At 37.3% G+C, this 26,670-nt stretch overlaps 1 protein-coding gene across 2 annotated transcripts in view; it reads right to left on the bottom strand.

Annotated features, from left to right (window-relative positions):
* LOC100704890 (zeta-sarcoglycan) overlaps nt 1-26,670 on the bottom strand; it is a 325,170-nt gene that overhangs the window by 140,765 nt on the left and 157,735 nt on the right. The window contains exons 1-2 of one of the 2 annotated variants that reach the window (XM_005454753.4): nt 13,513-13,669; nt 6,434-6,643 (exon numbers count right to left, since the gene is read on the bottom strand). In XM_005454753.4, the coding sequence (XP_005454810.1) occupies nt 6,434-6,643 (210 nt within the window). In that variant the 5' untranslated portion in view covers nt 13,513-13,669. Of the gene's footprint in view, nt 1-6,433; nt 6,644-13,512; nt 13,670-26,670 lie in introns of those variants that run through there. The other variant, XM_005454752.4, reaches the window with a different exon arrangement.

Here is a 26,670-nt window from a genome sequence, read left to right as displayed (position 1 = left end):
TAAGTGAACCACGGTGAGACGCACTATTCACAAATGGAGAAAACTTGGAATAGTGAGGAACCCTTCCAGCAGTGGCTGCTCTACCAAAATTACTCCAAGAGCACATTGGCTACTCATCCAGAAGGTCTCCGTATCTCATTGTACAACCGTATAGTGACAATAAAGGCATTCTATTCTATTCTATTCTATTCTATTCTAAAAGAACCCAAAACAGCATCTTAAGAGCTACGCGCCCCACTTTCCTCAGTTAAGGTCAGTGTTCCTGATTCAACAAGGAGAAAGAGACTGGGCAAAAATAGCATCCAAGGTAAAAATCACTGCTGATCAAAAAGAAAACAAAGTGTCATCTCATACTTGCCAAAAAATATCTTGATGATCCCCAAGACTTTTTGGAAAAAATTCTGTGCCCTGACAAGACAAAAACTGAACTTTTTGAAAGGTTTGAGTCCGGTACATCTAGCGTAAAGGTAAAATAGCATTTAATAAAAAGTACATTTACGCAGAGTCAAACATGGTGGTGGTTGTATGTTGATCTGGGGTTGCTTTGTTGCTTCAGGATCTGGACAACTTACCATAACTGATGGAACCATAAATTCTGCTCTCTTATCAGGAAAGAAGGAGACCATTTGGTCATCAGTTCATGAAGCTCAGTCGTACTTGGGTTATTCAGCAGGGCAATGATCTGAGACACACGAGAAAATCCACCTCTGAATGGCTCAAAAAACTAAAACAAAAAAAGCCAAAAACAAAATGAAGGTTTTGGAGTGGCTTAATCAAAATCGAGATTTAAATCCAACTGAGATGCTTTGGCTTGACCTTAAATAGGTCATTCATACTTGAAAACTACAGAATTAAAACAGTTCTGCAAAGATTGATTACAGTTCTAGCTGCAAAGACTGGCGGAACCAGTTATTATGTTTAAGTGGCAATATTCACACAGGGCCAGGTGGGTTTGATTGACAGTCTTTATGTTTTTGGCTACCTTTGTCTAATACTAACATTTGCTTGATCATCTAAAACATGTAAATGTAACAAAGATGAAAAAATATACAAAATTAGGAAGGGTCAAATACTTTTTCACAGCTCTGTCTATATGACCACTTCTCCTGCTCTTTATGCCTACTCCCTAATCTCCATCCCATGCCTTTGCTCCCCACGTTAAGTGTCATCTCCTGAACTGAAGTCAGGGCTCATAAACAGGAAAATGTGCATCAACATTTGATTATATCACTTCATATGAGACTTTATAAACTAATTTCCCAAGTCTTTCTATGTTAGATCCACTTCAAAGAAAGTTTCAGTAACACCCATTAACAGTGGTCAACTCTGGCAAAAACAGCAGCACTTACTGAAAACTCACGATATCCTCAACAACTCAACTCAGTATCACCATCATCAATCAGAAATGAGCTTCACTGACATATATTTAAATCCTTTCACAAAGTTTTACAGCTTCCTAAAAAGTAAATAAACATTTACACTCTGCACTGTGAATGGTGATAATAGAGGTAAGCAGAGGAATAATTAATTCAGATGAATGCCACCCAGAGCATTTGTGGTGACTAGGAAGTAAAAACATAAATTAATGCAAAATATCTTATTGACACAGGCCCATTTTTTTATTCCTGATTTATTGCTAAGTATTGATATTCAAGTATGTTAAAATATAGTATGTACAAAAATGCTTTTATCCATAAGACAGTATTAGAAACTTTCAGTCACAGGCCTTTAAGGAGAAATGTGGAGTGGCTGGCTGGGATCTTGGTGGGTTACAGGGGGTTAAAGTAAATTGGCTGAGTTTACAGCAAAATTAAGCCATTACTGGGAGTCACGTCAGCCCAGACAACGACCATCAAAGCTGATGACCCTGACCTGTAGTCATTGCTGTCTTTGTCTGTCTGTTCCCTTAGTTTTATGACGTACTCATGAGCTAGAATTGTTTTGGCCTCTTTTATACCCTGTTGGGTTTTTTTTTGTCTCAAACTGTTTATGTAGCTATAACCACATTGCTAATTAATGATGGCTCTTTTTATGGATTTTCCAGTTGTTGTTTTAAAACCTTTTGTGACACTGATCTGAGAAGTACCACAAGAATACGATTGTATTTTATGACCCCACTGATTGGCAGCCAATCAGGACTTAAAAACAATAAAAGCCCACTGCACTCACTGCCAGTAAAATTTTATCAGCATAAAAGCTTATAACCTGTGTGTGTGTGTGTGTGTGTGTGTGTATGAATGCTGAAGAAAACTGCAGACCTCTGACAGTTTTATAGTTATTCATAGACTATTTATCGCTTCGGTGTGGTTAAAGAATAAAGCTTCTGCACAAAGTTACACAGAAATGTTTCAACTCAGGAGTTTCAACCGCACCATAAAAACTAATTCTGCTGTTTGAACATACACACTGAGCAAAACTGGACAATGCTTTTGTAAGGCCAAAGTTGAAATGCAATTCTCTGTGTTGCAAAATCGCATCTGGTTTATGGCTTAATGTTGTAGTGGAAGTATTTTAATAATTTACGAACATATTAAAAGAGGTCATTATGGAAACACACAAGGCAGCACATTACAAATTACATTATGCTTAGACAAAAAGAATAAGCAGGTAAAAAAGAAAGCACTCACTCTACACAGTGCACACTCTAAGACACACACATGCACACAAACACACCACGCTCAAGTCCAGACAGGAATTAGGCAGCCTGATTGGTGAGTGACAACTAAAATTGAATTTCTCTGCTGTGAGGGCCCAAAGGACTCAGGGGAGAACATAAACACAATCACATGTGGGTATCGGTACACACAGGCATGAAAAGGCACACACACATCAGACATACACACACGTCAGCATGAACAATTGCTGAATAATTGCTGGCACACACACAAATACACGCACATATTCTTTCTCCCTCAGCTTCGCTTTCTCTCTTGTTCTCTTTCTCTTGAACAAACACAAATACAAACACACACACATATAAACTTATATCCCCACCAGTCCCTGCTCTCCAATTTACTGCCAAAGCTGTCTCTTCAAAAGCAAATCTCTTTTTTTTTTCTCTTCCCAAAACATCACAATGGCAATCACATCTGGCAGCTCCAAACAAAACAACAAGTTTGAGAAAGGCCATCATTATACTGTGGCCAGTTAGATGTGATTTGAATTGTGATGATGAAAATGACAATCACTGGGCCACACATGATGCCAACTTCCACTAGCCAGATTTGGAAGAGAAATTTAGGAATCATGAAGGGAAATTTAGTTGTGCATTGGTGTTTCTGAGCTTGTAAGTTAAAGAGTTTTTATTCTTATGGCATATTCCTTATAAAATAATAGCAGACTTTAAAACTGTGCTTCCAAAAATCAGTCAACATAATACACCCCAGAGAATCTTCTCCTAACATCCACTGACAGACACCACAAGATACCTCCAGAGAATTTGTGTCCATGTCTTGATGATTCAGAGCTGTTTGGGTGTCACAAAGGGGACCTATGTAAGAATAAGCCAGTGATTTCAAAGTTGTGGCTGAATGGTATATATTAGCTACTTCTGAACTTACTTTGCTGTGATTACAATGACAGAGTACAGGCACATTATTTACATGATGAAAATAGCGTTGTTTGTTTTACTTCTTTTGCAAAGTTTAAATAATTTATTGCAAACATTTGATTTTAATGGAATTTTTAAAGCCATTGTATTTGAATTGCTCACTAATATAGTAACTGCACTAAACGCAGCTTTTTTTGGAATACAATGGAAGCTCCCTGGTAAGCCCAGCATGAACACTTTTAAAGTACACTTTGTGCCAGATTGCAGCTAAATTACTAAAAACTCATATTGCCAAATTTCTCTGCTGACAGACTTAATTTGTCACACAGCTGTGCTCCAGTAAATATAAATACCCATCTTCGAGTAAGCAAAGAACTATGATGGAGAATTGCATCACTTATAAATTCAGTCTTTTTCTATTTAGCTATTCCCACCATGATTTGAGGTCTAAATCATGTACTGTGCATTTTTAAGCAATATACTTGATGGTTGCATTTTTCTGTAAACAAGTTACAGTCATGAAGAAAAGGGGTGCTGCATGACCATGTTGCTGCTTATTTTTTCAATTATTCATTTATTTCACAAACTAACAAACTACTCCTCTCAGATAAGTTGATCCATATCTCTGAACCAGCTGAAGACTCAGAGCTGGCTATCAGCAGGGAAATTAGTAAATCATAAGAAATTCCAAAGATATATTCGGATTTTTCCAGTGAGCAACAATCCTCTCTGGAATTTTTAGAAGGTGATGTAGAAATTCTACACTGTACACTCGTTTATACACTATGATGTTTTTTTGGAGGAAATTAGTAAGCGCCCGAGGTCTTCTGCTTCAAAACTGCAGTCAATACTAATACTTCACAGTCTAAACTATAACTTTGCTCTGCTCCAACTGTGATCTCATCTGTTGATCTCTATCTCTAAACCAACTGAAGAAACAGGCTTAAAGCTGGCTGCTGGCAGGGAAATCATACCGCTATTACACTGGCACTTCATAGTCTAAATTGCTAACTGTAACTTTCCTCTGCTCCAGTTGCTACCACCTCTTCTTTTCTGAGTAAATTCCCACCATTGCTTGCTTTCTCTTTCTCCATAGGTCAATCACAAACTTATTATACTTTTCTGTGAAAGAAAAGTGCAGCAGCCAGCAGTGGGTTAACAAGTAACAAGTTAATATGTCTTCTTTCTGACACTGGATTCATGTTTACTGTGACAGTTTTAAAAAGATAAAATAATATAATACTGTGTATAAGGTGTGTTGCTCCATCTCCTGTTATTTATTTAAACAGATCCTAATGTGGCATACAGTCACTATGTTTTAGTCTGGATGCTAGATAAACCTATGTCTGATTTATTTATCTATCACAGATATAAGATAAGATAAGATAAGCTTTATTAGTCCCACACGTGGGAAATTTGTTGTATAAGTAACTCCTTTCCCATATTACGTTTGTGTCTTCTTGACTTAGCATTTCCCTTATTGCTTTTTGCTAAAATCTGACCTGAACTGATCCAAAACAATTCAGTTTCTGCTACTTTCAGGCTGGAATGTGTTAGTGTATACTTTGGTAACAAGTTTTGCACCAGTGACTGAATGTCAGACTATATGTCAGCTCACCAACTGCCATGAGACACTGAAATAGCCATGCTTCCAGGCCCTGAAGAATCGTACATTTAAAATAGAAAAATTAATTATTGTCTTTCTGCAGCAGCAAAAACAATATCATGTGTATCATATGCATCATTCATAGACATAGCTGATAATTGGTGCCACATATAAACAATACATAAAATAGATGGCTTTTAGTACAATTAACCACCTGAGTCCAGTTTACTGACATAGCTTACTTAGCACCCACCTATCACATAATACAGTCACACCTCTAATAGGCAGTTTGAACCAACTAATTTTTTACAAGACTATAAATGTATTTATTTTGATATATAGAATTCTTTGGGGATTGTCTGTGAAAAGTATTTGTATCTGCCTCTGTTTTTCCACACAACGGCATGGCCTATGCCATATCTTCATCTCTTTTATGCTTCTTGCTTGCTGTGTCTTCCCTGAGGCATTTACCCATCCACCTCTCGGACCCTTTTTCTCCATCTTAATATTCTGAAGTTGCTTACTGAAACATAAGGCATTATGTGGAAAGACTTTACTAGAGGCTTACAGGGGTCAAATCCTGCCTCATTTACATTCTACTATCACAGTGTAGTTTCTTAGGCCCCAGGGCAATAACGGATATTGCATGTGTGTATGATGCAAGCCTTAGAAAGTGTTTACAAAGCAGGACATGTCTTGGTGTGTATATATTAACAGGATTAATAAAACACACAAAAAATAAGGACATAGTTAAAATTACAGTGATGATGGAACAGAGGAGCAAAGTCTAATACCACCTATACTGAATACACAATGAAGAAAAACAGGTTTGGGGATGAGCCTTCAATGTCTGGGTTGATTCCACTGGATCACTTTATTGTGTCCTCCCACAGTGAACATGAAATCCAGAGTTTATAGTTTCAATGTCAGCCACTATGCAGGTGTTTTCTTGGGTCCAAGAGATGTGGACAAAGATATGAATAATGTGTTCATGTGTACGACAATGAAGTGGAATCAGTAGCCGTAATAATATATCTTTGACTAAACAAACTCTATATATAGTGAAGAGAAGATACAACTGATTAAGAAAGAACCCCCCCCCCAACACACACACACACACACACTTATAAATTATCATCACTCCCATCCATTGCATTACAGAAGGCCTTTTAAACGTACTCTCTCAGATTTTTCACATAAACCCCCACATAAACACAAGCCCATATAACATCCTGGCACTTTAACGATGTAAACACACACACACACGCGCTTCTTACCGGAGTGAAGTTCATGACTTTGAGAATCCAGATGGTCAGTGCCAGGTTGACAATCATGGTGACGAGGAGGAGGAGGATGAAAAAGTACAAGCATCTCTTTCTCCAGCCATAGATTCCCACTGCTGGATAAACCTGCGCACCACAAACTGAAGCCCCTCTCTGGTGGAGGGGGTTGGGCTGTGCTGCAAGGATATACTGCTCCTGGGTCATCTGAGGGAGACACAAATATAATAATACATGTAAGATTAACCAACACTTTTTTGAGAAATTTCTCTCATTCTTCAATTTTATTTGAAGAATATCTCTATACTGACATTTTTTAAGAAATGGAAATGCAGAGGGTTTATTATCCCTGTTTGTCAGCTGTAGATGCCCTAGTAAAATACTGAACATATTTTTCTTATTATTGTGAATGTTTGTATTTATTTAGTTAAACAAGGATGACAGACAAATGTGGAGAAATGTTATGACTGTGAAGAAACAAATTCAAAAACAAGCAATTAATGGAATTTTTATTTCTCCCTTTTTCAGTCAGTGTTGTGGCCATTTTAAGGCACAGGTAAGCCTGTATCAGATGCCTCCAGTTGGAGGAGCACTGTTAATGTACATTGGTATAGGCTAGTACACCATATAACTGTGATTTGTCTTTTATTTGCACAGGTGCATACTAAAATACAGTTAGATCTAGCCAACGCATAAGATAAATGGTCTCTACACTTTGCATCCAAAATAAGAGTGTTTTGAGCTGATCCACAGGTGCTAGATCCACGCCAATCTCATACTGATTATAACTGCAGCTCATTAAAAAGAAAACTAGAAAAAAGTTACCCTGAGATGTGGATAGATTAAAAAAAACTCCAGCATCAGACCTTATCATAACAAAACTCATAACAAAACTTGGAAATGACTAAAAGAATGTGAGTAATGCAAATAATATATAATAAGTGTTAATCGTTATTATAAAGTGTTGCATTAAAAAGACACAAGTTTTGTAGGGCATCAAATTGTCCAGAAATGTCTCTGTATGCAGAATAAGCAACAACAGGAAGAGGAGAGGCTAAACTTTCACCGTTTTGGAGGAAGGAAGAACGGAAAATATGAAAAACATAAGATAGCAAAAAAGAGGAAGAATGGAAGCATTTTAGAGTTTTGAGAGGGAGATAACAGGAGAGAGAAAGAGTAAGACCAAAGCATGATAAAAACGAGATAGAGGTGGAGCTGTAAAGTGGAAAGATAGCGCAGCATTGAGTACTGAGAGATAGGAAGGGAGGATGGAGAAAGAGAGAGAGGGCAGATAAGATGGTAGAGGAGGACAGAGTCCATTAGTTGTAGTGCAGCAATTGGAGTCATTGGTGGCAAGAGATATGGACACTGGCTGCAAGGCACTATTATCTCTGTCCATCTGACTCTCTAACTCTCTTTCACTCTTTTTACCCCACTCGCTATACCTCAGATTCCCTCTTGGTTCCTTCATGCTTTCTCCCTAATTCACCTCCTATCTCACTTTTGCACATCTCTCTCTTCCTCTTTATCAGTCTCTCTCTTTACGTACACACAACACAAACACACACATACACACTCACGCACACAAACACACATTAAGTCTTTATTTGCTGAGACTGCATGACCTTAACACCTCAGTGACTGTTGATTTTTCTTCCCCCCTGCAATGCCTTTTCTCTATATAGTCTCACATGATGATACCCAACAAGCCTTGATGATAAACAAAAATGCTGACTTTTGCCTTAGCCTGCAGAAAAAAAAAGAAAATGCAGGCTTGGCTTGTCTAAGTTTTATTGTTTCATTTTGGAGAGAGTCTAAAAAAAACTATCAGCTTGTGATTGGTGTCTCCACAGGGGTCCTGTTTCTTATACGTAAGAGGCAAACCCCAAGGTCTGTTTGAGTTATTCATGCCATGACAGTGTATAAACACCATGGAAGTCTAAAAAAAACATTAACAAGCTTTTAAAGCTAAGAGATTAACCTTGAGGAGGATTGATAGTGGGGTCTCAGCTCCTCTGTCTCCTTAAGGCTAGGGCTGTCTGACCCATGAGTTTTAGCACTGAAAATAATGTAATAATGTAAAAAATGACTCTTTAATATTTATGAGTCAGAATAACAACATGTTGTGGCTGAAGATTTACTTTGATGTCTTGTGAAACAGCACTGTTTTCTTCCTCTTTCCATTAAGGATTAAACTCCAGTTCTTAGATGGTCTTGCCCCTCAAGCTGATGAAGATTACTAAGTATAAGATGAGGCACAAGATAAATTTTAATTTAAATTATTCATTACATAGTATTTTTATTGGATTCAGTTAAATCCAGTGTATCTGTGAGGGACCAAGTAGGAAATGCATAGAGGACACAGGAAAAATATCTTCAGAATGGGCTTTTGTTATTTTAACCCCATAGAAGTTCAAAAAGATAAAATTCTACATATAATTAGCGGGCCCATAAAATAGGTCAACTAAATATAACCCTACTCAAAAGTAACTTCCAGAAACCTGATCAAACAAAGTAGACACAACCTAACTCAAAAACTGACCTAAACACAAAGACACAGGAGGGTAACATTTATAGTTGTTTGGCCAAACCATTTACACACAATAGGGGGAAACAAAAACAAACACCAATACTAACTAAGCACAATATAACATAAGTAAGCCTAAAACAACCCCTAAAACAACACTTGGTTGGTCCTGCTGAGCAGGCATTGGCTGTGTCGCAATTCAGGGGCTGCATCCTTCGGAAGCCGCATTTGAAGGCCGATTACATCACAGCAACGCAACTAAGGATGTCCCAATTCGAAGGCTGCTCCAAATGCAGCCAACAAATGCGTCCTTCATTTCCTCGAATTTGAAGGATGGGTCGGTGTATCCTTCGTGGCCCAACCTATCCCAGAATTCATAGTGCGGCCCAGCCAATTCCAATTTCCAACAATGGGGGCAGCTACTTAGTTGTAATAGTACTTTTATTACTCTTTTCAATACTTCATAAATTAAATTATTATTTATAATATTTGTATAATAATATAAAAATACTTTTCAAACGCGGCAATGGCAGAGGAGCGCGGCTAAAGAGTTTGAAATATTACTCTTTCTGTGTCACAAAATAAACTTTTAACATATTTTCAGCCGAGAATGTAGGTGTGTAAACTTCAAATATCTGCTCGGTTTATCAAGACATCCCATATTTGCAAAAGTGCTCCGACATTTACGGAGACATCTGTTACCCACCAGCAAAATATCTGACCGGGTAGTCAAGGCTCACTAGAGCTGGCTACCAGCACATCGTTTTTTCTTTCGCTACTCAGATTAAACATGATATATAAGTCACTTAGATAACTTCAAAATGTTATTGTTTGGCTTTTTTCAGTGTTTTATTTGTTCCTGAGTAAATCGGTTTGGCTGAGATTAAAGTTATAGTTTTCAGACAACTAAATAGACATCAAACAGAAAACTGATTAAACAGAAGTGTGGGATGGTAGAGCCTTTACTCCAGTGTGCTGTTATACTTTACATAGCAAGAAGCAGACGGCTGAGTTTATTAAACTCCACCGAGACAGCTTGTGACGCAAATGTGAAGTCTAGACCATCCCATTTCACAGCCTTGCACTTCCAGCTTTCTCGGTCTTCGGAGGACCCGGCCTTCGCGGTCTACAAGGGCCGGGATGCAGAAGGATGCAGCCCCTGAACTCAGACACAGCTATTGTGTTTTCAAAGTCCTCAGCCCTTGGCCAAGCCTGTTGCCCAGACAGGAAATAGCCACCTCCCCAAACCAGGTAACTCAAAGAAAGAGAAACATAATTAATATAACAGAAAACATTTTTAAAAACCACACAATGCTACTACTACTATGTGCATGCTTCATAATATCACTGTTATGTTTAAGTGAAGACATTAATGAATTATATTACTGAAATAACTGCAAACCAAACTAATGAAGAAAATGAATGGACTGATGCATCACAGTATCGAAGGATATGTAAGCACTTTGGGATTGTTATGGATAACCTGCCTACACATATTGTGGACCTTTTCCAGAATTTTAGGATATCAGCAGAATTTTTTAACCAAACCAATATTAACCAATCTGATCCAAAATCTTACTCTAACTATAATCTAATAGCGTCATCACACGGCATTATTAGTGTGCTTTCCTTTACATGGCAGGAACCCTTTTCCAACTAAATTAACAAAAATACTGGATGAATAAACTGATAAGAGAAAGCAGACGTATATCAAAATGAGGCAGAATTGTGCCCAAGACTGAGTCAAGAGCAGATCAACAAAAACATAGACAGAGGTGTGCAGAAATGTTTAGTACCATTAGCATGTGTAGCAATCATGTCAGTTTTAAGGCCAATATTTGTTTAAATGGAGGAGGAAAAAAACACTTTTGAACACCAGATTTAAATGAGGTGATGAAAGGATGTGACAGATATTGCAATCTGCTTTTTTTGGCAAAAGAAAAGCTAAGGCTACTTTAGATGTGCATGAAAAAAAACAAGCATTCAACCTTCTATCAAAATGTAACCCAACTGATTTATTTCCGAGTGTAATTTGGGTATGCGACACATATTAATGCCAAGTGCAATGAGGGCTTAATATCTGTCAAATGGGCTAATGGATTAAAATATTTTTTGCCTTTTCACAGTGAAAAGAATTCTCCTGCAATAGGCACAGCAGTTTCAGCTATTTCTCTTTTTGGGTGCATCTGTTCAGTGTGTGCAGACACAATGCATATGAATCAATAGCACAGCACTGCTGTAGAATAGGACAGAGGAATGGGCTGCTGATCATTTTATCTCTGAATTCGGAGTCCACACTTAATCGATAGCACACCACCGTGTGTAGCTCTGTGCTGATATGTTTGTTATGTGTGCGTACTGAACTTTAATGAAGTCTGTACTGACCAAGAGTGCTTGTCGTTTTTCTCCATGCATGCATCAAGAATGGGAATCAATAGATATTTTTGTTCGTCGATGTGTATATATCATCTTTGCATGTTTCACTGGGGCCACACTGTCACTTGGTAAAAAGAATGTAAGATGTATTTTTGTTTTTTTCTTAAATTCCATTGGTGGCAGTCAGATGCATAATGTCACTGCTTAATTGTGTGTGGTCAGTTTTGTGACTGTGCCATTTGTCACTGAGTATTTTCCTATGAACACCCCGCATTACACTCTTTCACTGACACACTCATTGTCTTGCAAATGTATTTATGTCTCATTTCACTCAGAGATATCCAAGGTTATCAGTCTAACTCGGCAGTCTGACAAAATATTGTCTGTCCGCCCACTCGGCCCTTTGCTACAGAAAATCCAAAAGAAAAACAAATTGTTGCTTCATCTTTTCTTTTTTTTATTACGTTTTCTGTCCTTATTCTCCTGTTCACCTCTCCTTCACTTATGTCTTTCAGTTATCCTTGCTAATGCACATTTCCTTTCTTATCAAGTCACATAAATTGAGCAAAACAACATAAAATAAGTTTGTGCTATATATAAAACTATTTTTTTTTAGTATATTATTTTTAATTTTCCTTCTTTTCTTCCTCACTGCATTTTTTCTTTTATTTTCGTTGTTGCTAATCAATCAATTTTGTTCTCCCCCTTTCTCTCCCTCACATCTTCTGCCCTACACTCGTCCCTTCTTCCCTTTCTCTTCTAATGCATTTTGTAGATTGAACTGACAAAAGAGCCATCAATCAATCCCATAGTGTACCAAAGCCTGGAGGCCCTGCACTGTGCAACCTAACTTTATTAATATCATAATGCCATGACAGCTGTAAAAACAAGAGGTACTATAGCTATATTGCGAGTGATACCATTATAGCTCACTATCAGCTCCCTAACAGTGATTTCATTCAATTCAGTAAGTCTGCTTACTTTTCTCTGTGTTGTATGTGTTGTTGAGGTTCGTAAACAACACTTCGACTTTTACAATTGACAAATATTCAAAAATATAAGTTCAACTATAGAAATTAGAGGTTGCATACTTATGAACAAAACTGCCAGCATGCTGAGGTTGGTGTGGATGTAGTGTATATGACAAACCTAAGTACATACTACGATAGCACCCTCATATTATCTCCTCATCACGCTCAGCTTTTTAAGGAAGAGAAGAGAAAATACAAGAAAAAGCTGATAGGAGATGAGACATGGATATGAACAGTGGGGAGAAGAGACGACAAATGAGAAAAATGAACAGGAGAAAAATATGATTGTGATCCATCCATGTGACATCTCCACCCCCACAACCTCCCAGAAGAAGCAGCCCAAAATAAACAACATTAGTTTACAAAAAGCTAATAATGAGAATTAGAGGACAGGAGATAGTACTAGAAAAAAATCTTTCCATTATATTGTATTTCATCTTTCAAGCAGTGACATTTTGCATAAAAAGAGACATTCAAAATCCATTATGACGAATAGGAAATCACAAATTTGTCTTCATATGGAGGTCTTGTGGGTTCCTTCCAGATTATAGTTTAGTACAGACTGAAAGCAATGTGATAGAAAATATAATTGTAATATTGGCAAAAATAACTTTCAGTACAAGTTGTGTTTTATAGTCCCAATAATTAATATTTTTTTCTACTTTGAATACAAAAAATCTAAATGAATTGAAATGTTTTATTTGAACAATTTTCTAACAGTCAGTTGCACAAAGAGGTGTTTCACAGATGACAATACTGTCACTGTCTCTCTGTGGTCAACACTTGACCTCTAACAAAAGATCATAGCAACAAAACACAACATCAAGCAACAATTGACACAAAACAAAACAACCGAAATTAAAAAGTTGCTCTTTTGTGCTTATAACATATAAAATTGTAAAATAAAAAATGTGATGACCTCAAATGACAGAAACAAAAGTCTAGATAATGTCTATAAAAACTACTGAACAGTCACAGGTATCACAGCTGGTTTATTTAGCGTTTTTTGCGTGGGGAGACGTTGACATGTGGAGTTTAAAATAGTCTTAATTGTGCAGTGGATGACTTTTCAGCTAGTGGAATAAATTCGTGGTACTGCTACCTTTTGCAGCAATAATTTTACGGCATGTTTTGCTATTTACCGCATTTTGTTGGACATCCTCCTTGTGAAATCCAAATGACAAGGGAGTCTCATTCCCTTCCTCGTCTGCAACTCACGCTGTCGCCATATTTTTCTGCTAGCGTTTGAACGCGCATTCTCACTGCAGTGTTCCAGGTAGAAGGTTTTCCAGTGGGGGCGGGGGGCTTAATGATGCATTTGTAGCGTGTGGGAGAAAAAAAACTCACAGTGAATTACCAGACAGTTTATATTGCTATGGAACTTTATACTCGTTACATAAAAGCCATTTTAACCATCGTGCGCGGAATAACTCTATATTATAGTATATTCGATATATCGCCCACCCCTACACTAATGTGCAGTGCAATCCTTTGCCACATATGTGACTGAATTATTTTAATGTATGTGGATTGTAAATGTTAGAAACACCTTACTACACTGTGAGGGTGGGACAGAGACAGACATATAGACGGGTTTGACGGGGTGCAAGGGTGGATAATAAATAGAAGAGTGAATGGACTTGCCAAAAGAAAATCAGGAAACTTGGGAATTTTGGTTCACAGCTGAAATCCAGATCAAAGCGTAATTTAACATGCATGCATAGCATACTCAACAATACATCTGCTTCAGTATAACTCAGCACTTGGCGTTAAAGATCTAGCACTACATTTTTAAGACAATCTTATAAGTGTAAATTGACTATGGAGCAGTAAGTATGGTATTATATGGTATCGCCATCATTGTGCCTAATAAAAGAATTCCTATCACAAATTTTGCAAAAAAAAGTGTTTGCTTTTCATATTTTTTTCTGTTTGTGATAAATGATAGGGAAAATTGTTGCTCGTTAAGAATAAATCTTTTAAGGAAGAAACAGATTCTTTTTGAAGTTACCTATTGAGTTTAAGAAAATAGTTATGAATAAAACATCACAGGCTTTTCTTATCTCTTATCTTCACAGTATTTACTAGCTTGTTATAGTGCTAAAATATTCTACTACTTAAAGATCAGACATTTTCTCAGTTGTTCAAAGTTGTTTGGTTCTTTAATTTCAAAGAAACATATTTAAAAGGTTTGTATGTTTTGTTTTGTTTTTCACTCATCACTCTTTGAATCTCATATTGCCAGCCCATGCACTTGAGTTAAATACATAGATACACATTTAAAAAAATAATAAAAACATGCAGGACAGGGCCATGTTTACCATTACATTTTAGAGTTCTGAGGAGACAAATTGTTTTATCATTAAAGCAAAATGTATTACTAATTACCAAGGTTTTCAAATTTTGTGGTCTTAAAAAATAGAAGATGCAACAATTATTCCAACAGATGGTTTGAACTGAATGTAGAAAGGTTAGTTAAGCACACAAACTCTTTAATTATAGAAACATGTGTCAGTATGTGAAAAAATCTGGTTTGGCATTGTGCTTCTACTACATGTGATAAACCACTTGCACTTGTGTACCATGATGGATGCTGGTTTTTGAAGTGGTCATTCATACTAAGTTGAACCTTACATTATCACTTTACCATGAAAAGCAGAGTGTCCATGGTTTCAAAAAAAAGGAATTTCTAAATGTGATCAACCATTCAATCTGGAATTCGTCGATCACTCTTGCAAACAAAGATTTCACCAGATTCTCCGGAGAAATGATACTGTACATGATTTTTCACACAGGCACAGTGAACCCAGGGTTTTTTTTTTTTTTGCTTGTTTTACTTATTTTTACTTTGTTTTGTGTTTTTTAAACCCTTTTCTATTTTATAAAAATTGGCCCAGGTAAAATTAAACTTTAAAGCATGTATACATTTCTTCACTCTATCACAGTCTGTTTTGATTTCATACCCAAAGCAACCAGTTTTCTCACCATCATTTATCATTTCATCATTCACTATGATAGTTAAAAGTATCAGACTTATTTGCCTTTTAAAAAGACCATTCTCCTTGTTAACTAAAGATACACAAACAAAATCAGTAGCAACACTGTAGGCATCAGTTGTTATGATGTTTGCTGGTCAATATAACAGGGGACTGAACGCTTACACATGCAAAATACTATTGATGTTACAATGCTACATTTGTTTTTTGTTTTTGTTTCCATGTGTTTGTGTGAGTGTGTTTGCACCAGTGTGATAAAACACTAAGCCAACTGAATTGGGAGCACTCGCTGTTGGCTGTTGGTTGTTGGTTTGGACAGCCTGCCATTCCTCTCTGTCACTGTGGGCATTCAGGTGTTCAGCCACTGGAATGGACAACACACACACACACACACACACACACACACACACACCACCTCTACCACCACCTTCTCTCTCTATCAGTCACACACGCACACACATATATACACACACACACACACACACAAAAAAAAATCCACACAAACAAGTAAACACATTTGGGCAGACAATCACAAAATCACACTGCAGCTACATGCACCAGCAAACACACAGGGATGTTTTCAAATATAAACAATGTGGTCACATCTAAATATATTCAGACACACAAACGGGGCTCTTTTGCAGTGAGCCGTTCAGTATTCCAACATATTCAAGAGGTTCTGCTGTAGGCCGAGTGTAAAAAGAGAAGACTTAAAAGGACAGGTCTTGTTCTCCTGGTCAAACACATTCTTAAGTAAAAGCACAAACAGGTGTCCCAATCTACCCTTCTTACGATGGACAGAGAAACAAGACAACATGATAGCACTATCACAGAGAAGTCCAGCTCCTAAATAATGGCATCTACTCAGTGGTTAAGATCAGAGCTAAAGTAAATGCTTAACACACGTATCAACCCACCGCATTACCATACTTGTTCAACTTCACCATTTGGCACCAAATTAAAAATTGTTAGCAAACAATAAAGAAACAACCTTTTTCTTTTTTTCTACCCTCCTTCATTGTTGTTTATCCTGTTGTTCTGATGTTTATGCTTTTTGAAACCCTGCTTTGGAGCTAAAGGGATGTTTTACAGTCATCTCTATTTATAGAAACGAAACTGTCTCTAGACAGAGATTTGTCTCTGTCTAGATTTATCTACCTCGAATGATGTCTTCGTTTGTTCGGGGCCCACGAGGCTAATTAGTGGGTGATTAAAATGGAGAAGGAAAATGGGAAAAAACAGAAAAAAAAATTAGATTTTGAAAAAGAGCTAAAAACAGCAGGCAGAGAATTAAAAAAAGAAATCTGCATTGTGTTCTGATTGGCAAGTTTACTCCCCCCACTGGGATGTTTCCCCACTATGGAGCAGGTGTCCTCTCATGCTATTATATAATCATGTGCTGCTAGCATGTAGATGATTGAAGAAGGTCTTTTTACACTGCTTGGCTACTCAAAATTGTTAAATAATGGTTAAAAAAAATGTTATCTACTCACAGCAGATCTGAACTGCATGCTTACACCAAAAAGACACTGTACTGTTTCAGAATCAATTTTAGTTTCATTATAGAGGTAGCGCTAAGAGAGGGAACATTAAATGAGGCTTGAGTTATAATGTTCTTGCCCACCAACTTATCATCTTTATTAGGAAGACACATTCTCATTTAAATATTTGAATGGATACAACACTTTTTTTCTGCATAGTGCAAACAGCGATACCCTTACATTTAAAGTCTTACAAACTGACTTAACACTTTCTGTTCTACAGTATCTGCTCAAACCTCCAGTATCTGTAGGGATGACAGCTTTGTAATAATAATGGGAGCAAAATATGATTGATAGCTGGTTAGACAGTAGCTATGAATTGTAGTTTAGAGGCTCAACAATCATCGCTCATCTCACTTACTCACTGGCAGCTGGCAAAGATTCCCACATACTGATTCATCATGACACACCGTGACTTTTCAGATGTTCAATATTCAAGTTGAACAATTTTTATTATTACAGTATATCTTTCTTAACCCTGAACAAAACACTCAACGCAGAATTCTGTAGAGTTTGTCCATTAGTCTTTCAAAGGCTTGAGCAGCTCTGTCACAAAGACGTCACCAACGTCCTGAAATGGAATCTACTATTCTAATAATATGATGATTTGGTTTTAACATGCAGCTCCATAAATTGACAGAACTGCTCATCAAACGCCGTTTATGTAGTTATTTAGAAGCTGAAAGCTGTACTGAGACAGATATAACACTGAGACAGAATCCACATAGTCCCATATGCAAAATGTGTAAATGCAGTGCTCTGCAAAATAAGAGTAATGTTATTTTGGTTGTCATTATGTGTGCATCTTTGTGAGTAAGATCTGTAAAGTACACTGTGGTTTCCCTTTTGTTTCTTTCTCTGTCATTATGTTTGCCTCTCTCTCCGCTTAAATTGTCTTCCAGCCCCATTCTTACTCTTCCAATATTGTTGATTTCTTTTTTCCTCCCTCCCTCTCTCCCCTTCTCTCTGGCATGCTGCCTCCCGCTGAGTCAGTATCTGTCAATCAAGAAGCCGACACTGTTAAACACCGCCAACACCAACAGCAGACTTAAAATCCTTTCTCTCTCTCTCTCTCTCTCTCTCTCTCTCTCTCTCATCATGAGGAGATATATGGAAAGCTTCATGGAAAGAGACTTTGCCGGCAATGTGGCCTCTTTTTTTAAAACTCTTTGAAAACCACCAAAAAAGATGGTGAGAGACTAAACTGTTTTCTGGAATGCTTTTTAGCTCGGTAGCATATCACACAACATAAAGAAATCATTATGATTGGCTGTGATTTGCCAAATATATATTTCAGTGTATAACCCTAACCCTTTCATGTGTTTTTTGCGAGCAATAAATTGCATAAAAATGTTGCATTTTGAGAAGAGAAGAGGTAGAAGAAGAAAACACCACCAGTAATAACATAGTTGAATTAAGCACTTTTTGAAGGAAATGTAACAGTTGTTTATTGATAAAACATAAATATATGAAAAAAGTAGCAAGTAGTCATTTATCCTGCAAGCTAGTTTACCACCACAAAAACAAGTCAACTCACATTATCACTGTCACACAGTCATGATCTCTACTGAAGGGACATTATATTTCAGTAAAGATCAGTAACATGGTAAGTTTAGGCTAAGGATTCTGTGTGTGTGTCTGTGTGTGGCATTACAGTCCAGAAGATAATCGCCGTGACTTTGAGAAAGGGACAAAAAAAAAAAACTGTTTCTGTTTCCCACTGTGTTATTTCTAAGAGGGGGTATAACAATGGTGTAGACCGCTCTGTGTGAATGAGATAGCGACACTTAGAGAAGAAAATACAACGAGGAATAACAAGAGGGAGAGAAAGACAATTTCCAAGGGCAGTCATACTGTGAGAGATGTGATGGACGCCTTCTGTAAGTGCATCACATGCTTGTGCGTGTGTGTGAGTGTGTGTGTAAATCTTCTGGTGACAGAATCAGCACACAGGCTTTATGACCCCGTTCAGGGCCTCCTCTATCATTACCCCACCATCCACCCCCACTACACATTAGCACATGCTCACACACACGTCCCTCATGTTGCCCAGCCTTCATGCTTTTGGAACTTTCGGCAAGTGTAAGCAAGCTTTCTCCCCAGCTTTTACCTTTAGAATGTTCCTTTTAAAAGAGCACAATAATTCGATTACTTTTGTCAATTTCATCATGACTTTGATAGAAAAGCAAAATAAATACAGGCCAAATCAGCAAAGAGGCATATACAGAATAAAAAAGGGAATAACACAAAATGCATCTGATTATTCTTTATGATGCATGCATTAGTCACTGATGACTAATGCATCATTTTTTAAAACTACACTCAGAATGATATGTCCTAGTAGCTACTTTTTGTTCTATCATTTCATTTCATTGGATTTTGTTTTGTTTTGTTTTTTGGATTTTTGCCCGTTTCCAAAAAACTTTCAAATTAGCAACTTATAAAAAATAATAACTGATGAGTTTGATTTGCAAGTGACAAAAATTGTTAGGCAAGTGCATTGTTACATTACAGTGTTAACACCTTTAAACTCACAACTTTAAACTGCACAAATTTATCCCTTGCATGTTACCTAAAGTAGTAGTTAGACCATAAAACTTAAAAGTATGTACTAGACATGTTTAGTATTAGCATGAAGCATAATTCACTGTATCTTGTTCTTCTACGCTGGTCGTACCATTACTTAAACCTCATTCGTTTTTGAACACAAACTACAATAACCCCCCACAAACACACACACACACACACACACATCTCTGTTGCTGTTATTCACTGTATTACAGTACTTGCGTTTCTTTATGCCTTCTATCCTAATTGAGTTGTGTGTTGTCAGCAGCTCCACTCAAAGCTCCCTTTGATGCTTTTGACCAAAGAGTGTATGTGTGACTGATGTATGTGATGAATGTCCAGCAGTCTCTCATGTCCAAGTCCCTCTATGGTGCACTCATACATCAACCTCTGAGCCCTGCACCATATAATGGAATGAGGACAGACTGGCTTACAAAGTGGGGATGAAAAGGAGAATGAGAAAAGAGTTTGGCGATATGGAAATTAGTGAGAGGGAGACAGGCAATTGACTGTACGATTCCCTGTCTTTCATTTCTTTATCTTTTGTTTTATTGTCTAAAAAAAACATCTTTAGCGCCTCACTGAAAATCTGTTTTCTACTCTGAACACACTGTTCAAGTACTTTACACAGCACTTTCAACTCTTTCATTTCTATAGGGCTAAATGCTGTTAGTCATTTTCTTTTGCCAAGTTGTTAATCTTTATTGGATTACCCTGTCTAGTCTCCATCAACTTAATAGCCTTTTTTTTCAGGCAGCACGGTAACATGGCAGTTAGCACTGCACGAATCTGTGTGTGATTTCCCATTTGGCCAGGGCCTTTGTGCATGGAATATGTGTGTTCTTCACACGACTGCAGGGGTAGTCGGCTTCCTCCAACAGTCTAAACATGTGCAGTTAGTGGGCTTAAGTTAATTGGTGATTCTACATTGGGAGCAGGTGTGAATTTAGGTGTGAATGGTGGTCTGTCACTCTGTGTTAGCTCTGCGACAGACTGGCAACCTGTCCAGGGTGTACCTTGCCTCTCACTCCTCTCCCTGCCACCCTAAATTGCACAAGTGGAAGAAAATCAAGGAATTGATGGATGTTACTCTTTCTCACTCCCCTTTTTTCAGAGAAAATCACAAGACATATTAATTAAAAATTCATTCTTGAAACGGTAAACTTTAAAATGATATGTTATATTGAAGCCTACAAATCTGCAGTACATACTGTTCTCTGGTATTTGCTGGCACAAAGTCAGACTTGGTTGCTTTCTGATGCTTTGACAGTGTGTGAACATCAAATCCCTGTTTACCCTTTCAATCTCGCACTGACTTGACTTTGAAAAGGTCTCTCCTTCTGCTTCTGAAACCGTATGAAAATGTATTATTTTTGCGGGTTTTCAATGGATTTCATGGTAATTTAAATAAAACTTATGACCACTTTAACTCCATAATTAAGCCAAAACTCTACACACATACAGTAGTGTGCAAAAGTGCACACATACATAAACCACACAGGAATAAGAAATAAAAAAGAAATAAGTACAAAGAACTGAGCTAAACCCCTGAGCACTTTGTTATGATGTGTTACTTTGCCATAAATCTCCAGTACTTTATAAAAGTTAGGAACCATGCCTCATTTCTTTATAATTTGCTTCCAAGGAGCCAGAAAGAGGCCTTGAGCAACAGTTCTCTAGGCTTCCTGAAGGTCTTTCAAAGTTTTTCAAAGGACATTGGCTGTTTTTTCCACTCATTTTCAGTCCAGTACCAGAACATTTTCATTTCAGTTTGTTGTTTAATATTGACCTATGAATCAGTGAATCATGAAAAAGACACCAAACTCAAGAGCAGCTTCGTGGGTAACTTGGCAAAGAAGCTGTTCATTTTAGGAACTAGAAACTGTGTGACCTGGGGTAGGAAGAGACGGAGTCCCCCCTGGTTGCCTCTACAGCATAGCTAAGAAAGGTTAAAATGTTTTAATATCAAGCTTTATGTGAGTAAAACTGACCAGAGTGCTAAAACAGAGCTTTTCTATATTATCTAATAATAAAGCATTTTTATTCTTAATCAAATAAAAATAAAAATATAAGTTTGATCAATATATAAATGAGAAATGTACTTTGAGTAGTGAAAAGTGTGGTGCAGGATGGGCATGGAAGCGGCACACTGGAGCCACTAACTGCAGAGAATGTTTGACCTACACAATGTATGGTTTAATACAAGTTTAAAATAAATGCAAATAAATAAATATATACATTTATATATCTATAAAATATATAAATAAATAAATGATGATTGACAAACACAGTTTAAAAAAAATAAAAGTACTCCTCAGTATTTGAATTGCAAAGGGATTATGTTATAATAAATGTTGATGTAAAAATGTCCAAAATGTGAAGATGGGACATCCAGTGAAGGAAGGGGAAGAATGGGTGAGCAGGTATAAAGTGGGATGTAAAAGAGATTTGGGATTCTTCCCTTTTATCCTCTGCGAGATGAGTGTTTCAGAAGATTGGATCTAAGAGGTTCACAGTTGAAAATTCCAGCAGAGACGCTAGAAGGGGAACAGAAGTCCAACCTGTGAACCTGTAAATTGAGTTTGGAATTTTTTGCTTTTCATCTGCTCATTTTATGCCGTGTTAGATGATTAATTCAGAAGGATTTTGATTTACATCATACTTCCACTGGATGGCCAGCTGCTTTCGTGTTGGGTGATTATCATCAACTCGGAATACAGGGATAAGGACATTTTTGGATCCAGATATGCTCATCCTTTCTCAAACCTCTTCTGACCAAAGATAAGAAGAAACTCTGTGATTTTTACAATTTCCTTGTGCTTTTTTGCCCAGATGATTTCTAGGTGGTTAGTACTGGAGGAGTCCCCTCACCCACATTGGCTCACACTTACTGTGCCTATTGGGTAAGATTAACAGGATCGGGATTAGGACTTTTTTTTTAATCAACTTCCTGTATTGGGGTCAAAAACTTATCACTAAAATATGCATCAGTAAGGGGATTCCTAAGATTTTAATAGTCAAAATCTTGACATATTTTTGCATGGTGGGACGTATGTCCTTAAAAACTTTTAGGAAACTGGAGAAGTGGAGGGAAAAATCTGCCAACAGTCGATGAACTGTATCTGAAAGTTATGTTATTAAGAAATACGGGGAAAATTTTTCGAGCAAAGACCTGAAACAAGCCCTGAGGGATGCATCTGGCCTTCAGTTGATACTTTGATTTGCTGTAGCTTCATCAGTAATGATCTCAGTGGAAGGGTTGCTGTCAAGAAGCCATTGTTAAAGAATGGAAACAGGGTGAAAAGGGTGATGTCAAATTAGACAAGAACTGGACTGAAAATCAGTGGCAGACTGTGGATCAAATCATCATCAGTATGAGGAGAGAGGTAAAACAGTGAGCATCTACAGCCACCGATTTAAAAGCAGTGAAGGCTCTGTCGTGGTTTGGGGCTTCATTTCAACCAGTGATGCCATGAATCTTGTCAAAATTGACAGAATTACAAATGCAGAAAAGCATGGCCAGATTTTGAGCCACCATGTAAAGCTTATTTTCAGTTTTCCTAGAAAAATATTAATGAGGGGTGGTTCAAGACTTTTGCAGAATAGTGTATATTAAATGAAAATAATATAATAAATATCATTGCCTAACCTTATTATATCATTGTTTTACATGCCCATTCCCAAAATAATGTGTTATACAAGTTTAATTAATTAGATAAAGATCTCATTAAGTTGTTCAGACCTAGTTCAGACCTTTGTAAGATGGTCATCGGTCCTTCTGCAGTAATAGTTCATGTTATATAGTAGTTTTGTTTGGGACATACATGAATTTAATTAACATTAACCATTTAAATAAGAACCTTTCCATAATGACATACAGTTAAATCCTAAATCAGTGGAAGCTTGGATAAAAATAATTTACACAGCACAGTACAAAAATAAAGTACACAGCAGTGCAAGTACAGAGCTGTAAGCATAAATGTATGAAATCTCAATCTGTGTTAATATTAACCATCTTTTGTAAGATAAAAATAGCCATAGTCATCATCAAACATGATTGAAATAGTGCATGAAAAATGTGATTACTGGATGAAGTGAAAATATTTAGCTAATAATCAATTAATTAATCAATGCATAGACATATGGCATTATACCTGCTTTTAATCTGCACCTATATCAACTAAAATTTTAAAAAATAAAGGTTTCTTAGCTTCTTACACAAATGGGAACACACACACACACACAGACACACACACAAATACACTTGTTTCTATAAGCGGCAAACAGATGCCTCTTTCCCAGGATGCATTGACCTGTGGCTGCTGTTACCATGGTGATATGATTTATTAATTAGAGTACTGTTTGATTGGCTTGTTAAAGGACAAATCTAATGAGGTACTTGTAAATGAGAGAGGTGGAAGTGATTTATCACTGATGCCAATCACCTTCACACAAAAACACACAGTTGAGATAATCTTTGCTCAGAGACATGAACACGGACACAAAAAGTCGCACACACGCCACTTAAAGAGTGTTAACCTTGTACTCCGGCAAGGTGTTCTTGTTTGCGTCTGGGTTCACTGCGCATGAACCAGGTTCCCGTCTACTACAGCAGGATCTCGCACCCAGAGCACAGCAGTTTAAATAGAACTAAATGGTGAAGTGTGGCGGAGAAAAGTAGTGAGTTGTGATTAACTGCAGGAGAAGAAAAATTAGAGGAACTGTTAAATAATTTTTATTTTTTTTATTATTTTTTTTTGTCAGAGCAGAGTTACACATTGGTGCAGTGGCCACACAGCAAGAAGGTTACTATTTTGAAGTTCCTGGTTGTCTGGGCTCTGTCTGTGTTTGCATGTTCTCCTTGTGCCTCCAGGCTCTCTGCTGCTTGTTAGGATAATTGGTGATTAAATTGGTCATAGGTGTGAATGTAAGAGTCTGTGGTTGTCTGTCTCTCTGTGTTAGTCCTGTGATGGCCTGTCAACATATCTATAGGGACTACTGTGGCTCTCACTGCCTGTCAGTAGCTGGGACAGGCTCCAGCCAGTTGCCACTGTATTGGATAGGAAGAAAATGGATGGATGAAAGTTTAATAAGTTTAATAATACATGGCAAGCTGGTACATGCTTTTTTTCTTAATTAATAATATACTAATAATGTGTGTGATTAATTCATAAATGGCCATGCTTATTGAGTGGCATCTTAAAGCTGAACCAATGCACCAATTCATTTCAGTCCATGTTTGAAATGACAAATCCACAAAAAATTCCTAAAGAGTTTAATAATATATGAAATATGTAAATGAATTAAGTTGCATTGCCAAAAGTAAAAAAAAGCTCACACTCATGTGACCTCTTTGCAACAAGCTGTAAACTACTGACACAGAACAACTGTAGATGCCTACTCTTTACATGAAATGTGCAATAATATAAATGCTTGACTTATATTACAGATGAAAAGTGTTTAAAAACATTTCACCTTTTAGTGAATTTGGATAGGAGAGAGGAGGTAAAGGTCGGAGTAAATCAGAACTATCTTGAAAACAAGTCATTTTTTTGCTGCTTGTATATGCAGAAACATACACACAATGATACCAAGACACATATGCAAAAATCATTGAATCATATCTCAGTAAGTATCATTGTACTTGAGTGAGTATCAAAAATACTAGAAATTATTAAGCGTCAGAGAGATGTCCTAGGATTGACATAAAATAAACCTTCTGACATTTTATTTTTCCCCTTCGGCAATCTATTGTGGAAAAACATGTAGGTGGTATGAATATACTTAGGATAATCTAAAAGCATCAGGGTAAGTACAAAAGAGGAGAATGTAAAGGAAGAAGATACAAAGATGCTGTGAAAAAAGAAAAATCTCCCTTTCACGTCCTGGGGTAGTATGTGTGCAGTCCTCTATCAAAGGCCTGGGAGTTTGGTCCTGCGCAGTATCTTAGGTGTTCTAAGGACTGCACTCTTCTGGGCATAGAGCTCTGATGCTGTACCTAGAATCTGCTAAAGCCACTCTTCCAGTTTTAAGGTTACTGCTCCTAATGCTCCTATTACCACTGGGACCACTTTGGACTTCACCTTCCACATCTACTCAATTGTTCCTTCAGCCCCCGGCACTTTTTTTTGTGCTCCTTTATCCTGATGTTGATGTCCTCTGGGATTACCTCAACTATCACAACTGCAATTTTCTGCCCCTTCTTAACCACCACTATGTCTGGTTTTCAGTGGGCCATATTCTTGATGTATTAGTGGATACTCCAAGTCTCAGTCTGGACTGAGGTTCTGCCACTTGTTAATTCTTACCCTCTCTCTTTCTGTTTCTCAGGATCCTGGTAGGTGATGACTTGAAGAGTTTTCATGTCTTAATATAAGTGGCATACATCTCTGCTTGTTGTTCACATTGGCCTGTGGGATATCCAGGTACTTGTAGCTGTCCTACATCTGCTATTCTCCATCCCTTCAATCTGGATCACCTTCCCTCTGTTCTGCAACAATTCAGCCATACTTTTCCAGTCTGGATGACATCCCGATATCTTCACTGTATATATATATATATATATATATATATATATATATATATATGTATATGTATATATATTAAACTAAACTGCATACAGAATATGGGGAAAATAAAAATATAAAAAACAAAAAAAGTAGAGAGTATTGCAACGTGAAAGATAACTCTTCAGCTCTACTGCAGCGCTGTCAGGTCAGAAAATGCACATGGCTGTTTTTGTGTGTGTGTGTATATGTCAGCCATGTGATCTAAGGTCTTCAGTGTCACTACACTGCCACTGCTGTGATAGCAACCCATTCATCATCTGAGCATCTGGTGCCCTTGCAATAACACACACACATACACACATGCAATCACACGCATGCAAGCACAGGGAAAAACAGCCACACAAACTACTTCCTAAATTTCTTTTCTTTGCCGCTTTGTGCCATTTATCCCCTATGCTCTCTTTGTTGATCATTTATTTTGGTATTTCTTGTTTTTCTCTCTGTTACTTTTCTTTCCTCCGTTTTTAATGTTCTCCTGTGACTTTTTTCTCTCCATCCTCCTCAATCCATCCAAAATATCCCTTCCAGCTTTCCTGTTCATCTTACCTGCCTGCTTTTCTCCATTTTTTCATCAATAATCTTCTGACAGAGCACAACATGCATTACCACATAAATAAATTCAGTTG

Source organism: Oreochromis niloticus, linkage group LG6 (genome assembly GCF_001858045.2).
Source record: "Oreochromis niloticus isolate F11D_XX linkage group LG6, O_niloticus_UMD_NMBU, whole genome shotgun sequence".
In the NCBI taxonomy this organism is placed as follows: Eukaryota; Metazoa; Chordata; class Actinopteri; order Cichliformes; family Cichlidae; genus Oreochromis; species Oreochromis niloticus.
This window is presented reverse-complemented; position numbering and strand designations above follow the sequence as displayed.